The sequence below is a fragment of the Nymphalis io genome, chromosome 4 (genome assembly GCF_905147045.1).
Source record: "Nymphalis io chromosome 4, ilAglIoxx1.1, whole genome shotgun sequence".
Lineage (NCBI taxonomy): Eukaryota > Metazoa > Arthropoda > Insecta > Lepidoptera > Nymphalidae > Nymphalis > Nymphalis io.
In genome coordinates this window covers 9,364,486-9,379,446 of record NC_065891.1, presented here as the reverse complement: position 1 = coordinate 9,379,446, position 14,961 = coordinate 9,364,486, and the positions used below count along the sequence as shown (strand labels likewise).

Here is a 14,961-nt window from a genome sequence, read left to right as displayed (position 1 = left end):
ATCAAACTACGATTAAAATTTATGAACTAATGAATATAATCAAAAACAAATAAAATATAAAATGTTTCTGCTGACCTATTCTCACAAAGGTATTTTTTGCTAATTATAAAATCTCTTCTCTATTAACACGCGTTTTTTTCTCCTTGATTTTTAGATTACTAGTATATACTAGTAATATAACACAAAATAATCGTAATAAAACAAAGTTATTACGATTACATACATTGGGTATTTTTTTTTTATAGAATAGGAAGGTGGACGAGCATATGGGCCACCTGATGGTAAGTGGTCACCAAACGCCCTTAGACATTTGCATTGTAAGAAATGTCAACCATCGCTTATAGCCAATGCGCCACCAACATTGGGAACTAAGATTTTATGTCCCTTGTGCCTGTAATTACACTGGCTCACTCACCCTTCAAACCGGAACACAACAATATCAAGTATCGCTGTTTTGCGGTAGAATATCTGATGAGTGGCTGGTACCTACCCAGACGGGCTTGCACAAAGCCCTACCACCAGTAAATGATATTTATAAAATAGATTGAACGCTGTATTCTATCATCGTGTACCTTGAAATGTACAGACAGCACACGAATAGTGGCAGTATTTTATCCTAACTTTTGTGCTAAATATTGCGCATAAAGAAACTGGGACAAATAACAAAACGGTTAAATAATATCTTTGTTTATTCACACAAATTCTAATTTTAGTGTTTGAAAAAATATAAAGTATGTTAAAATTTAAAATAAATATATACAATTAAACAGTCATAGCGGCTCATATTGTAAATAGCACTAAATAGTTAAATCCCAGACTTGAATATCAACTATATTTGTAAAAATTAAATATAGATTGTAAAGAGAGCAAATATCCTTAGTGTATTCCAAATTTGGTCCAACATTTGTTAAATCAGTACATTCGATAACAACAATCGACCCACCCCAACATATTTCATTGTAAATCAAACCATACACTTGAGTCTATACAAAATACATATGAAAATTAAGTAGTAGCCTTATTCGAAAATGATAAAACATAATTGTTAGCTAATAAAAATATCTCCAATGTGCGATCACACTATATTGCTACCAAATATAAAATGTTGGAATTATTTCGTTGTAACATTCCGAGATAAGACTTTTGAAGTATTGTTTCATAATACTATCGATTCTGTTGAACACGATGTCTTAATTAAACAAAATAAATATTGTTATCTCTTTCTTATGTATGGGGGTTAAAAAGAACAACAAGCTTAAGCTGGTTTAAAAGAGATTGTGATTGACATCAAAATCGGTTTCAATATGGAATAATTTGTAGACTATTTAACTACAAGTGGAATGTATAGTAAGGCTTTTATAAGTTCAAAGGTAAACATGCTTTCGTTAAAATATTGTATAAACATGACATTTTTTTTTAATAATAATATACATTTTACAATTTATTAATTACTTTTGTTAATGGGCAGCACTTCTATCAAATATTACTGCATTAAATGTTTAATAGAATAGAAATGCAAGGTTGAATAATTCGTATTTCTAATTACTTGAACGAGACAGTATACATATTAAGTAGAATAGGAAATAATTATAAACTACATTATATCAAATGTATTCGGTTTGCTTTTTGTAATTATAATTTATTTAGCTACAAGTTTCGAGTGCTTTTCTTAATTATATAAGAAATTGTTATATCGAACAAATTTTCTGAATAATAAGAAATATATTGAATTCTGTCATATAAGTAAAAATATTTTTTGCTATGAATTTTCTTTATATAAATATTTACTCTTAATACTGCTATCAAGTCTTAGAAAGAATTTACTAGTCTTATTTTCGTTAGAACTATCGTTCTATAAACTCACAGACTAAAATAAGGGGTCCCGCAACTGCGTTGTTTTAATTAATTTAAATATTTATATTAATCCATGTAATGTTCATTTTAAATTTAAATATATTACTTTGTTTGATGCGAAAAAATCTCTTATTATTAATCTTAATCGGGTTATAATATAAAGTTGAAGATGATTCTTTAATATTACAAAAACCTCGTCACAAAACATTATTCGACGTCGGACCCCTGAAAAATTTAATTTACAAATCACCGCGAAGATCTAATAGAAAAAGTCTCTTTATATGTATGTATACATTTGCTATTTTTTTTTAAATTGAAATATGACTAAACATTAGAGTCAAGTTAATCCAATTATATATATTTAGTATTAACTCCACAGCGTTAAATAAAAAATATTACTTTGATTTTTAAATACAAAAACTGTATAAATAGCTTTAGAATGTCATAGAATAATTTACACATTCGTATATACAAATCACTTCACGCAGGGATCATTCAATCGTCTTAATGATTTAAGCTCATTCCCAATTTTTTTTTTATTAAAAATGGATTTTTTTTAACGCACGATTGTATCATCCCTATCAACTATAATCGCAGACTAGAGCACTGGTCACAGTTTCATAAATAGAGGCAAGGAATTTTAAGCACACTTTTATAATAATTGCATATACCCTATTCCAATCAAAGAAGGATTAGTAATAAACCATAGATTTATAGATATTTATATATATATATATATATTATATATTCCGGGAAAGCAAATGACTCCACTCCACCTGATGGTATGGGGTAGGGGAGTCCAAACGCGACGACGGCTAGTACAGTCGAGAATGTTCTGCACTAGCCCGCCCCCGACAAAGAAAAGAGTTGCCAAATTCCTTCGTGCGCGATGGAATTGATGTCATAGTAAGGCGGTGACATCGAGAGCCAGCACGCGTAGATTTGTGAAGGAAAGGGGAAGCGGGAGTGAGGGAGAATAATTCCTCAGAGCACTCGCCGTTTTACATTCCATAGAAAGCGCAAAATATTCCATCAGATCTGCTATATTATGCACTTTAAACAGTTTTTGATGAATATGACTTTATTATAATACAACACTATTCCCTACGTATATTGAATTTACTTTCAAAGTCCACAACAACTTCGCCGATATTCAAAACGCATCCATAATGAATACCATAGATAAATTATTCAAGATCTCGATCAATGATACCGCGTCATCTCAAGGTCAAATTTGTTTATTCCTCAAAACTTCGCCTATGATTGGAATAAGCCATAGCCAATTTAACATTAACAGTCATTAATTAGAAGTAAATTCAAAAAATAGTTTACAAGAACACTGCCTAATAAAGCTCAATTTATAAGTAGGGTTTATCTCCCGAGTATTTATACAAGCGATTACCATTTCGACACACAATAAGTATCACGTCTCACCGTCTACAATGTAAATTGTATCGTACAATATATATATTTATATATATATATAGTTAAAAATCACAGATTCTACTTTTTTTTTCTAACGATCTATCTACACGTCTTTCTTAGAGACGACGAGATAAACATTCATGTTATCTTTACCTTTGACATAAACACTTCCACGCGGCTCGAACTCGTATTTAGCCGATAAAACCGGTATACAAGCTTCGCCCACTTGAATTCGCTTCGCGATGCCCGTGGAATCCATCCTTGAAGCTATGTTTACTGCATCACCCCAAATGTCATAGTACAATTTTGTGGTTCCTATTACACCGGCTGTGACGTCACCGAAATTGTATCCGATACGGAGTATGAAATCAAATTCGAGTAAATCTTGGTTAAAATTATCGACAACCTTTTGCATTTCCAACGCAAAGTCCATTAGCTGATAAAGATGGTCGTACGTGCCACGTGTGGAATGCCTTAAATCGGGATTAAGTCCACTAGCTGCCATGAAAGTACTGCCTATTGTCTTGATTTTTTCAACGTGCTGAAATTCCGGTTTCTCCAATAATTCGTCGAAATCAGCTATCAGCTCGTTAAGAACCCGTAAATACTCTTTACCCTTCAAATAAGACTCATCGTACATTTCATTAAAGTTCACAATACTCGCAAATATAATTCCTACGTCCTTGTGATTCTCTGAATATTTCGCTGTATTTTTTAACTGATCAGCGACGTGCCGCGGTATTATATTATGTAACAACCAGTCTGCTTGATTCCTCATGTTTTGCACTCGTTGTTTGTCGCGATTCGCTACCACGTTGCTATAGAAACTCAGTCTATAACTGATTTCAAACTCCCTGTTAAGGAACCACACCAGAATCAACAACAGCGCGACATCTAAATACAGCTCCGTCAAATGCATCTCATGGAGCATACCGTTAAACAAGTGCGAACCGTTCCTTATTAACGAATCCTCAAAGGTAACATTAACCATATTAAAGATAGAAATATTTTGAGCAATCACTTGGGGATTTAATCTAATATCACGGTCTATTAATTGAGTATTGGCTTCGTGACAGCCCAGGACAGCGAAGAACAGGAACAGACCGGCGTAAAGCGTGACCAAGGTATTCTTTACCAGCCAACTCATTTGTGTAAAATTACAAAAGTGAACTATACTTACGTATAGAAGATAAACGTAAAACGATTGATCCCCTCTTAGAATTGTCACCGTAGTGTTTTGGCAAGAAAAATTTAATAGAATTACTAGTATTGGCAAACTTATTAACAAGCTCCCGGACAGATGCCAGGGATACCAATTCGAGAGTTTTCTAAATATCTTCACTGATCTTCTCACGGCGTCCGTAATATCTTGAGGATGGTGTTTCGTCTTCCACTTCAAATAATGTCTATAAACGCAAAACGCCATTGCGATAGCCTCTATAAAAATAAACAGGACAAACCATCCAATGGTAAAACGCCATTGCTTATACAACATTAATATCGAAGTGGAAACGGCTAGGAAAATTATTCCCGACACGAGAATATCTAGGGCAGTATTGAAGCGAGACGTGGTTAAGGTTGGCGGGAAATCTTCGCAGTCATCGCTTCTATGCGCTTTGTCCCTATAGTGCTGCTCCATTTCCGGCAATTTGAAAAACAATGTAAATCTATTCAAAGGAGGATGCACAAAATAGTTTATTCCCGATCTCGCATTGTCTTGGACACATCTGATTAACTGGAGATCCGATTGTTTTCTCAGCTTCTGAAGTGATTGGACTTGTTCATCGTTTAACGGCGGGGGTAGTCTACTTCTAGAGGGAAGCTCATTAACAGAAGATTGACTCGAAGTATAGTATCCCGATACCCGATGCGCCATCATATCAGCTTGCGATGTAGCCAGTGAGGCATGATTGAGAGCAAATATCTGAAAAGAAAAAAACAAAATCTGCGTAACTAAACGATAAATGACTTCACACTTCGTGTTTACGTATCTAAATATAAAATGGAACAAGTTTATGATATAAATGTTTACGATGCATGATCGTTCATATCCTCGCTGAAAATTAAATTTTATATTCAAAAGAGAAAATAAGACCTTGACACAATTTTAATAAAATAATCAGCTTTATTATCTATACGAATAAATAAAATCGAAGTGTCTGATTGTGATTTAAAATAAAAACGCTTCTTTTTTAATTAATAAGCTTATTTCAGAGTTACCAAAAAACAAAACAACCATTTTATATTTATTTTAGACAACTGCTGCTACCTAATAATATAAATATTTTAAATGTACTCGTATAATTCAAATGGGCATTATATACATTAAAATGGCAGATGTTAAAAGATTTTCATCAAAGATTCCACGCTGGCGAAGTAACGGATTTTGCTAGTCCTCATATATTTAAGAGACTGAAAAATTAATACTTCTAAGATTAAAAGATAAAACTGGTTATTATAGCATTTATTTTGAGGTTTTTCAGTCAGTTAACATTAGATTTATTATAATTTCTCGGTATCGTACAAAAAGTTTCTTGTCATACCAGATTAGAATCGATATGTTCGTGTATTTAATATTTAAATAGATTAGTAACAAATAAACATATAAAGTTATATTTTATAAACCTTTCATTACAAAAGGGCTTAAAATAATTATTTCAAGTAGACATGTCCCACAGCTAGGAAAAAGTTAAGGGCCACCAGATGATAAATAATCACCATCGCCCATAGACATTGGAGCCTTGGGAACTAAGATGTTATGACTCTTGTGCCGGTAGTTACACTGGTTCACTAACGCGTCAAACAGGAACACAACAATACTAAGTATTGCCTTTTGACATTAGAATAAGTGATTAGTGGATAGTTCTCGCCAAGACGGGCTTGCACCAAGCCTTGGTCAAGCATTTGGCATTGGCATTGTAAGAAATGTCAACCATCGCTTACATAGCCAATGCGCCACCAACATTGGGAACTAAGATTTTATGTCCCTTGTGCCTGTAATTACGCTGGCTCATTCACCCTTCAAACCGGAACACAATAATATCAAGAACTGCTGTTTTGCGGTAGAATATCTGATGAGTGGGTGGTACCTACCCAGACGAGCTTGCACAAAGCCCTACCACCAGTAAATATTAATATTGGTAGTCTCTACATCTCTTATAAGATATTTAGATAATGGAAAACATACATTAAACACACATAGATACCTATAACTGTATTAACGTAAAAGTCATTTGTTGATATAATAAGTAGTTTGAGCGAATCCAACTAATTCTCTCTATAAAATGAATCGTGTTGCGCAGAATCGTTCGTGCATGTATCTCAACCCAGAGAAACTCTAATAAATGTTTATAAGATTTAAAACAAAAACCATTTCTATAATGTCTGTACCTTTTAAATAATGTTACAAAATTTCTTTATAATAATATGCATAACATTATGTAATAGGAATACTGTTACTATAATATTATCTCTTCCAAATCTTAAATTAAAAATTAAGTAGTTGAATTGAAGTATTAAAATTTTTTACCTGCTGCTGGATACTCGATCTCCGGCTTGTACTTCGAATGCCGGAATCCTTGCGGCTATTGACCGACGGACAGAGGCTGACGGCGTCGTCGTGGGGACGGGGCACGTGAGGTAAGGGGAGGTTTAGTTTACGGCTTTTGGGCCGGACGATATCCCCTTGAGTCGCGAGTGTCGAACTACGAGCACGGCTAACGGGTATCTGAAAATTGTGGTCAAATATGAGCCAGCCTTCTTCACTTAATGATGAACAAAGTAAAGAAACAGATTGTAAATATCCACTCTCGGCTAAGGCCTCCTCTCCGCTTAAAGAGAAACCTTTAGAACTTCTAAACCTTTAGAACTAATTCATCGACGCTACTTTAATGCGTGTTACACATACAAAATTTTCATCCGACATACGCACGATGTTTTCCTTCACTCAAACTCAAATTAAGCACGTGAAAATTCAGTCAGTCCGAATTTGAGTCCACAATCAACCTCCCGTTTTGATATTAGTTTATAAATTAATTATTGAAAATTGAAGGTTAATTCAAGGTTAAAGTACGTACTGATCAAATAACATTTAAATAAATGACTACAATTCAATAATAGCAATTATAAAAAAAAGCGTGCCTATAGTGAATATAACTAACCTCTAAGTTTACTCTTCCGTACTGAGATCTATAGCTGCTACTTCTAACAAAGGGCGACATGTTACTTCTAGACTGGCTTAAATACGATCGAATATCAATTATTTCTTTTTCAACCGACGCCACTTCATGGCTGTGGGGGATGTTTAGCTTACTACTACTCTGCAGCGGCCTAAACTTGTCCTGAGATTCTATTACTATCGGCACTTGTTGGTAACCATTGTTTAGTTGCAAGTCGTCTCCGCGTTCCATCATTTGTATTGTCTTTTCGTTGAGTTCTCGTTTTTTCATTTCATGTAGTGGCGTGTCCGAATGCTTCCTCAGGAACCTTGGTACTTTCCAGTTTTTTATTTTATTCGTATATTTACCGTAACTTCCTGGAATGTAAAACATTTACCTAACGTTAAAGGCAATAACAGCATATATCCCACGCTTGGCTGAGGCCCGTCCTTATTAGGTTTGGACTTTGGAGCTTATTCCACCAGTCTGCTCCAATGTGGATTGGTGTATATACAACTGGCAGATTTTCATCCGACACGTGCCGGTTTTACGAGCACAAGATAAATTATCATCACAAATCAAGCACACACATCCATCTCATAAGTATAAAGTCAGTAGTTCATGCCCCGGTTTGAACCCGTAATCTAAGTTAAGATGCACGTGTTCTTACCACTGGGCGATCTCGACTCATCGTTTACCTGTTTACGGTTAACAGAATACAGAACAGTTCCTTGCGTTCAGAACGTTCATATTTTATCTTTTAGTTTATACATGAATACCCTAGTTTGAAACTGTTTAACAGAAATTAGTTCATCACTTTTAATATAAACAAACGCTATTTACATCATTATACCACGTGAAGTTCACGCAATTGCCACACTATGAACGGGTCATTATTTTTTATTGTATATATTTCTTAAGTATTATTAATAAATTAATTATGCCTTTTTATGATCTATTTAAGGAATTTTATAAATGCTTATGTACAGGTTTTTATAAAGTAAGACATGGATGCTATAAATGTTTGCATTTAAAATCTACTCGTTATATATGATCTATCTTTTTGCTATTCGTTATAACTCCGCGGTGTACAGGTCGTCAAGCGATGTAAAATTCGCAGGTTTGACGATTATAATACTAAAAAAATTTTGCTATCCATAAATATCCATTAATTCTTTCATCCTTTGAAAAGAAAAGTATGAATAATTATCAACATCAATAATAGACGCATATTATTGAATGAACAAACTATTTATTGAACAATCACTTAGGGCAAGAGTGTTACTGATCTATAAGCATATGATTATGACAACTAGATGACTAAAAGATTGCGAGAGTGGAATATAAGATAAACGAAAAATGTTAAATAGATTTTATTAATATATATTTCAATGAAAACGGTACACTTTGCGAGATTGATCTTCAACAAATGGCGGTTGAGTGTAAGTGATGTTTATCGAACTAAAATCTTACGCATATATTTTCTATAGTTTAATAATTTAATAATTTTACTTTTCCATGGATAATTCTCATACACTTTAATCTTGCATTTAGCTGTAACGCTTAGTAATATTCGCACACAGGCGACAATCATTCATAGTAAATCTAATAAAACGTTAGCACTTACGATTAGAGATTGCAATCCGAAAAAACAGATCAAATAATCGGATCCGTTTATAGGAATTTCTGGCAAAATAATAGCGCTAAAAATGTATACTAACAGAATTATTACTTAAAATATAATTTGAAAAAAAAATAGTTTAAAGAGTTATAATTATAACACAAGCTCATTATTGTGATAATTGTGCCATTCATTAGACAGATTCATCAAACCGTGATGGTGTCTGTCATAAATAATCACAATTCTCATCTCAGTAAATAACGCAAGGTTAATTATATTAGTTTTTTAAAGTTACTTACTAAACTACTATCTGGGAATTTATCTAGGAAGACTGAGCTACTCGCTACGTCGTTAAACTTTTAACAATGAAAATAAAGTTGATAATATATATACATAAACTACCTATTAAGAAAAATTATACTCGATTAACTCAATAACAGTTCAATTTCGAAGAATCATCCTGATTTAATCGATATTCTATTGACTTATAAGCCTCTCACAACCTGAACCGTGATCATGAACTCTGCTTTTGATTAAAAAAATTCTATCAAAACTAATTCGAAACTCTTAAATTTTAATTGGTTTTCAAATCTAAAACGTTACACAAACTTAGATACGTTTAGATTTCGATCTAAGTGTGTAGTATTAACAGTCTGTACAAGGAAGATTTTACGTTGATTTCAAAGCAACATTTACAGTAATTGCAAACCAGTTTCAGAACTCAGTAGTTCAGGGTTATCATTTAATGATAATCTGCGCTTATAGATAATTAATTTCAAGCGTTACTTTCCGCAAATTATACGTTTTATTCATTTATGACAAACATACGGAATAGTAAATTTTTAATTTTAAAACCAATCTAATGATAGTATTCATTTGAATCATATAAATATTAAGTACTAATACTACAACTAAATTATTTCATACTAAGTGTAGATTTTTTTTTAAATGTAATATATTCCTTAAAAATAGCAATTGTATCATTGCCATATCACGTAAAATAAAATTAATCCAAAACGCCTTCAAAAACCTTAAGCGACTCGAGAAACCATGTTCCTATTAACATTGTCTGATTTGAAAATCAGCAAATGTACACGAAAACGCTTTAAAGTTTCAATTGTTTATATTATTTTGAACATAATATTATGTCCGTCATTAAGATTCTTAATGCGCTGTAAACGAGAAAACTAACTTTTTGATGCAGCTATCAAAATACATGGTATTTTTAAGGAAATTAAGATAATAAAAAACGAAACATAATAATATCCGACCTTTATTTAAAATTGAATATAACGTCTTTTCTTTAGTTGATTGATTATAAATTGAATAATTCTTGATATTCTTACGGCAAACTATCATCGAGCACAACAGGTCAGTATATAGGGTTAGGGCCGTAAATTAAATAGTAACTTTGAATTATTCCTGTCTAATATAATTTATATCAAAATCTTAAATAAAATATTTATATTGAAGATTACTATATAATTTCGCTTCATTGATATACAAATAAACATTAAGTATCTAAAATTATCTAAACCAAACCATCTTTCAAACTCGTTTTACAAGTTTTTTAATTGGAATATCAAGATAAAACTATTATTGGAAAATATGTCATATTTTAAAAGCAATAGTAGTGGTTTGATGCGCAGAGAGCATCACCTTCAAGCAACTAAGAGTCTCTCTATATCTTATCTGTGCGCCGTGCCTTGTGCCACTGATAACTAAGACTTTTAATAAATAAAACTGTGACTTAGTTCACATTAGGTACAAATAATATATGACCGCAAAAACCAGTAGCGTTATCCGGCGTTACGTTTTTCTCTCAGCTATTTTCGACTAGCATTTCCTTTTAACGGGAAATACCAACATTATTAAAAATTTCCAATGCGTTTGTAACAAATTTTTCATTTCGAATGAAAAAAAAATCTATAATTATATCTTAACGTATTATTGTAATTGAGTAAATAATAATAGTGGGTCATAGGTCATTTACGTTCATGTTCTGCGTTAGTTATTACAATGAAAACTAAAAACTAACTGGTAAATAAAATAATTATGATGCATTCGCTTAATTACGTCACATAAAACAAACTTTAGCTTAACGTAAACTCACCGACAGACGTTGGACTTTTTGATGAGTTGTCCGTTTCTTCGGGAAAGTTCTTCTTTTCGTCCATCTCGGTATCCGAATCCAGAATACTCGGAAGCGAACTAGCTTTAGTACGAATATTAAAGGGACTAGGTGATAGGAAATTACAGGAATTTTTGGCATCATCTTTGTTTTCCCTTGCGTCTGTTGATGGTTCACTAGTTTTACCAGATCCCGGCAGAGGTAAATGATTATAGGATAAAACTGATTGCGGGGAAATAGCGGGAGATATAATGAGGCGGAGATTGACAGGGTTCGACGGAGTGAGACAGTGGTCGTGATCGTACGGAGAGCTTATCTGGCGGCTTTCAATGAAGTAAGTCTTATGACCTGGATACATTTAAGGTATTTAAATAATGCAAAGGTAAAATAAAAACATGCTCAATAAACTATTTGAAATACTGACCGAAAACATCATCTCCCTCTTCTAAAACGTAGGAGCCACCTAGAAATTTGCTAGTCTCTTCAGAAATATGTACACGGCCCGGTTTTCCTGATGATTCCATCTTATTAGCTAAAGTTACATCGTTGCTCCAGACATCAAATTTGAATCGACGTGTACCAACAATACCACAGAGAACCGTTCCCGTATGAACCCCAACCCTCATGTTCACACCCTCGCCGCGCTCTCTATCAAAATCCTGAATAGCATCTATCATACCTAAAAGTTTAAAGACTTCATAGTAAAATCTTATAATATACTTTAGGTTAAACAATAAGTAACTTAGACGGGTTGTTGCTCAAATCGATATACATATAAAAAGCTTTATATATTGAAGTAAAAAGAATGATTAAACATGGCATTAATATTGACGTGCAGTCATCCTGATCGATCGGGCCGACTAATGTTACAAATTGCAATCTGCAATCATTTTTCATATTATAACCGGTACCGATCAATAAAGATGTCTGTAAAAAGCGCGTGCATGTGACGAGAAATTTAGGTCACAGTCATTATATTACGTTCTTAAGTAATACGAACGAGTGGAATGTATGTATTATACGTTAAGCTTTATATTTAACTCATCACCATATCTTATGATACATACCCAGTCCCATTTCTACGCAGCAAGTTGCGTGATCGGGCCTCGGTTCAGGACAACCGGATACGCAGTAATAACAGTCTCCTAATGTGGAGATTTTTTCGCAACCATGAATCAAACATAACTCATCGAACTTTTCAAATAGATCATTCAGTATATTTACTAACTCCTCCGCTCCTTTGTTACTCGACATTCTTGTAAAACCAACAATATCAGCAAATAAAATGCTAACGTTATCCATTGAGCTCATGTTAAAAGGTCGAAATAATGATTTGATATCCGACGCACCGGGATTCGATGGACGTGGATTTAGAGAATTGTGAGTTTTCAAATTTGTTTCAAACTCCAAAACTTGCTCCTTCATCAACCAGCTGGCAAGTTTCGGTGGCATTACAGAATGTATCATTTTCTCTTTTAATTGTTTTTCCATTTCTAGCTGCCTTCTCACAAGTAAACTCTGACCTACTTTCATAAAAGTGCCACGCATTCTCACAAATGTCATTAGATAAATATGTACACCAATAATGTGGACACAAACTTGAAGCAAAACTCTCACAAACATTCCAGGAAATTGCCATTCTTGTTCAGACAAGTGCAAAACTATGTTTAGAATTTCAAATACTGTAGAATATAAGAGTCCAATTATGACACAAGCAAAAAGGGGTAATGGTGTCAAAGTGTATATGATCAAGAGTATTTCTATACACATAGTAAAATGTCCCGATTGACTAATATCAGCTGCTTGAGAAAAATCACCATTAATTTGTGTGGTCAATGTTACTAATGAAAGACTTAGTGTACACAGGGCAAGTGCCATAATCAAAGACAGCTTGGATGTATATACTTTGTAAACATTTGTAAAGGTAACGAATAGCATTATAGATGTAATAAGAAGGACACCAGCAAATATAGAACACAGAAACGGCCATTTCACAGTTACACCATTTAAGCCAAGGACGACAAAGTAGATAAACCATGATATAGAAAATATCAAAATATACAAAAGTGCAAATCTGAAAAAGACAACACTTATTATAATAAACATAAATTAAAAAAAAACTAGATATATAATGGTGTATAGCAGTTGTTTAACTTTGGAGCAAGCAATAAACATCAAATAAATACAATCAAAAATTTAATCACAAACCTAAATCGTAATCTTATCTGCCTGAAGGAACTGCTCCTATATTGTCCTTCAAGTATCTCTGAATCAAATCTTGGGTTCCACCATGTGCCAGCAGCAGCCCTTTCAAAAGCAATTGGTATGGCAAAACCACAGCAATTAGTAGTAGGATTGTTATGTGCCAAATATGCTTGAACATGAGGTGCAAGCCGAATTTGAGCATCTTCTCCCTCCGAGTAATCACCATCATGCTTACCATCAAAATGTTCAGACCCATCATTACAAGTAACACACCCACTCTGGGCACTCATTGTTCAAGTATTAATTTATTCACATTATGTTCCATCTTTAAATTTAGCACATAAGAAGTATCCTTTCTTTGGATTTATTCTACGAAGTAAAATAATGCTTAGTTCCATTCCCAAAATTTTAATGTTAATTATGTATACGTTTATAAAATATTCATATTTAAAATTACATCATTTAATCCAGAAAAATGCATGACAACTAATAATTATAACAATAAGCAGAATTTTAACTAAGAAAGTTTTATTTATATTTATGTATATAATAAATACATAACACTTTAATTTTTTTTATGAAATCAAAAATATGTTTCTATAAAAAGGCAACACATCTTTTTATGTCATTAAATAAATATTAAACTTAGTGATGTTCCTGTCTAAAAATATACACCGTGAAAGTTGGTGCTTAAATTTAAATAATTTAATAAATAGAATACAGTAAGCAGTTTTGAATGCGAAAATTATTACTATAAATTACACTTGAAACTATTTATTTTGTACAATACAAAGAAAATAAGATAGCTAGATATAAAACAAAATAAATATATACTACAACCTAGTATTACTTACCATTTTCAAACCAAGGTTATATTTTCTTAACCGAGAGCACTAATACTGTTAAAAAATTATTAAATTACACTTCACATAAGGAAATCGTAACAGTTTTACTAACATTTCCTAGCTTTGATTATCAATTTAAGCATACAAATTGTTTATCACTCACAAAACTTACGTACATAATCTGCTATATCCAGATTTGACAGTAAAACAGAGTGCAGGCAATTCAGAGTTGCCAAGCTATGTTCTCAAAAATTCCTTACTCATTTAATTTCATATAGTTTTGCTTTGTTTTCCAAAAAAATAAGAAATAATGCAATTTTTTTAACTTAATATAAAAGTAACTAATGTATAGCGTATAATTAAAACTTATCTTGCTATTTTAAAATAAAATATGTAACTTTTGACTAAAATAGTTTCACTCCAATTAAGTAGATTGACTTGGTTTAATTTTTTTAAATTTAATATATAGACGGACGAGCATATGGGCCGGGCCACCTGATGGTAAGTGGTCACTAACGCTTATAGACATTAGCATTGTAAGAAATGTTAACCATCGTTTACATCGCCAATGCGCCACCAACCTTGCGAACTAAGATGTTATGTCCTTTGTGACTTTAATTACATTTACTCACTCACCCTACAAACCGGAATACAAAAAATTATCGAGTAGATTTAGTATTTTTCGCGTGAAACCTAAAATAACGTTTTTAGGCGATTTATATT

The 14,961-nt window shown here is 32.7% G+C and overlaps 1 protein-coding gene across 2 annotated transcripts; it reads right to left on the bottom strand.

The window, feature by feature from the left end:
- Positions 1–671: 671 nt before the first annotated feature.
- LOC126781819 (adenylate cyclase type 9) lies at positions 672–14,429 on the bottom strand. Of its 2 annotated transcripts, XM_050506879.1 has the most exons (9): positions 14,411–14,429; positions 14,248–14,292; positions 13,397–13,762; positions 12,256–13,262; positions 11,613–11,867; positions 11,171–11,536; positions 7,440–7,813; positions 6,809–7,006; positions 672–5,203 (listed from the first exon to the last, which is right to left on the bottom strand). In XM_050506879.1, exons 3-9 carry the CDS (start codon positions 13,681–13,683, stop codon positions 3,383–3,385), a joined length of 4,308 nt encoding a protein of 1,435 aa, XP_050362836.1. In that variant the 5' UTR covers positions 13,684–13,762; positions 14,248–14,292; positions 14,411–14,429; the 3' UTR covers positions 672–3,382. The 2 variants fall into 2 exon arrangements, with proteins under 2 accessions (XP_050362836.1, XP_050362835.1); XM_050506878.1 differs by having other exon boundaries at positions 14,248–14,428.
- Between the last annotated feature and the right edge of the window lie 532 nt (positions 14,430–14,961).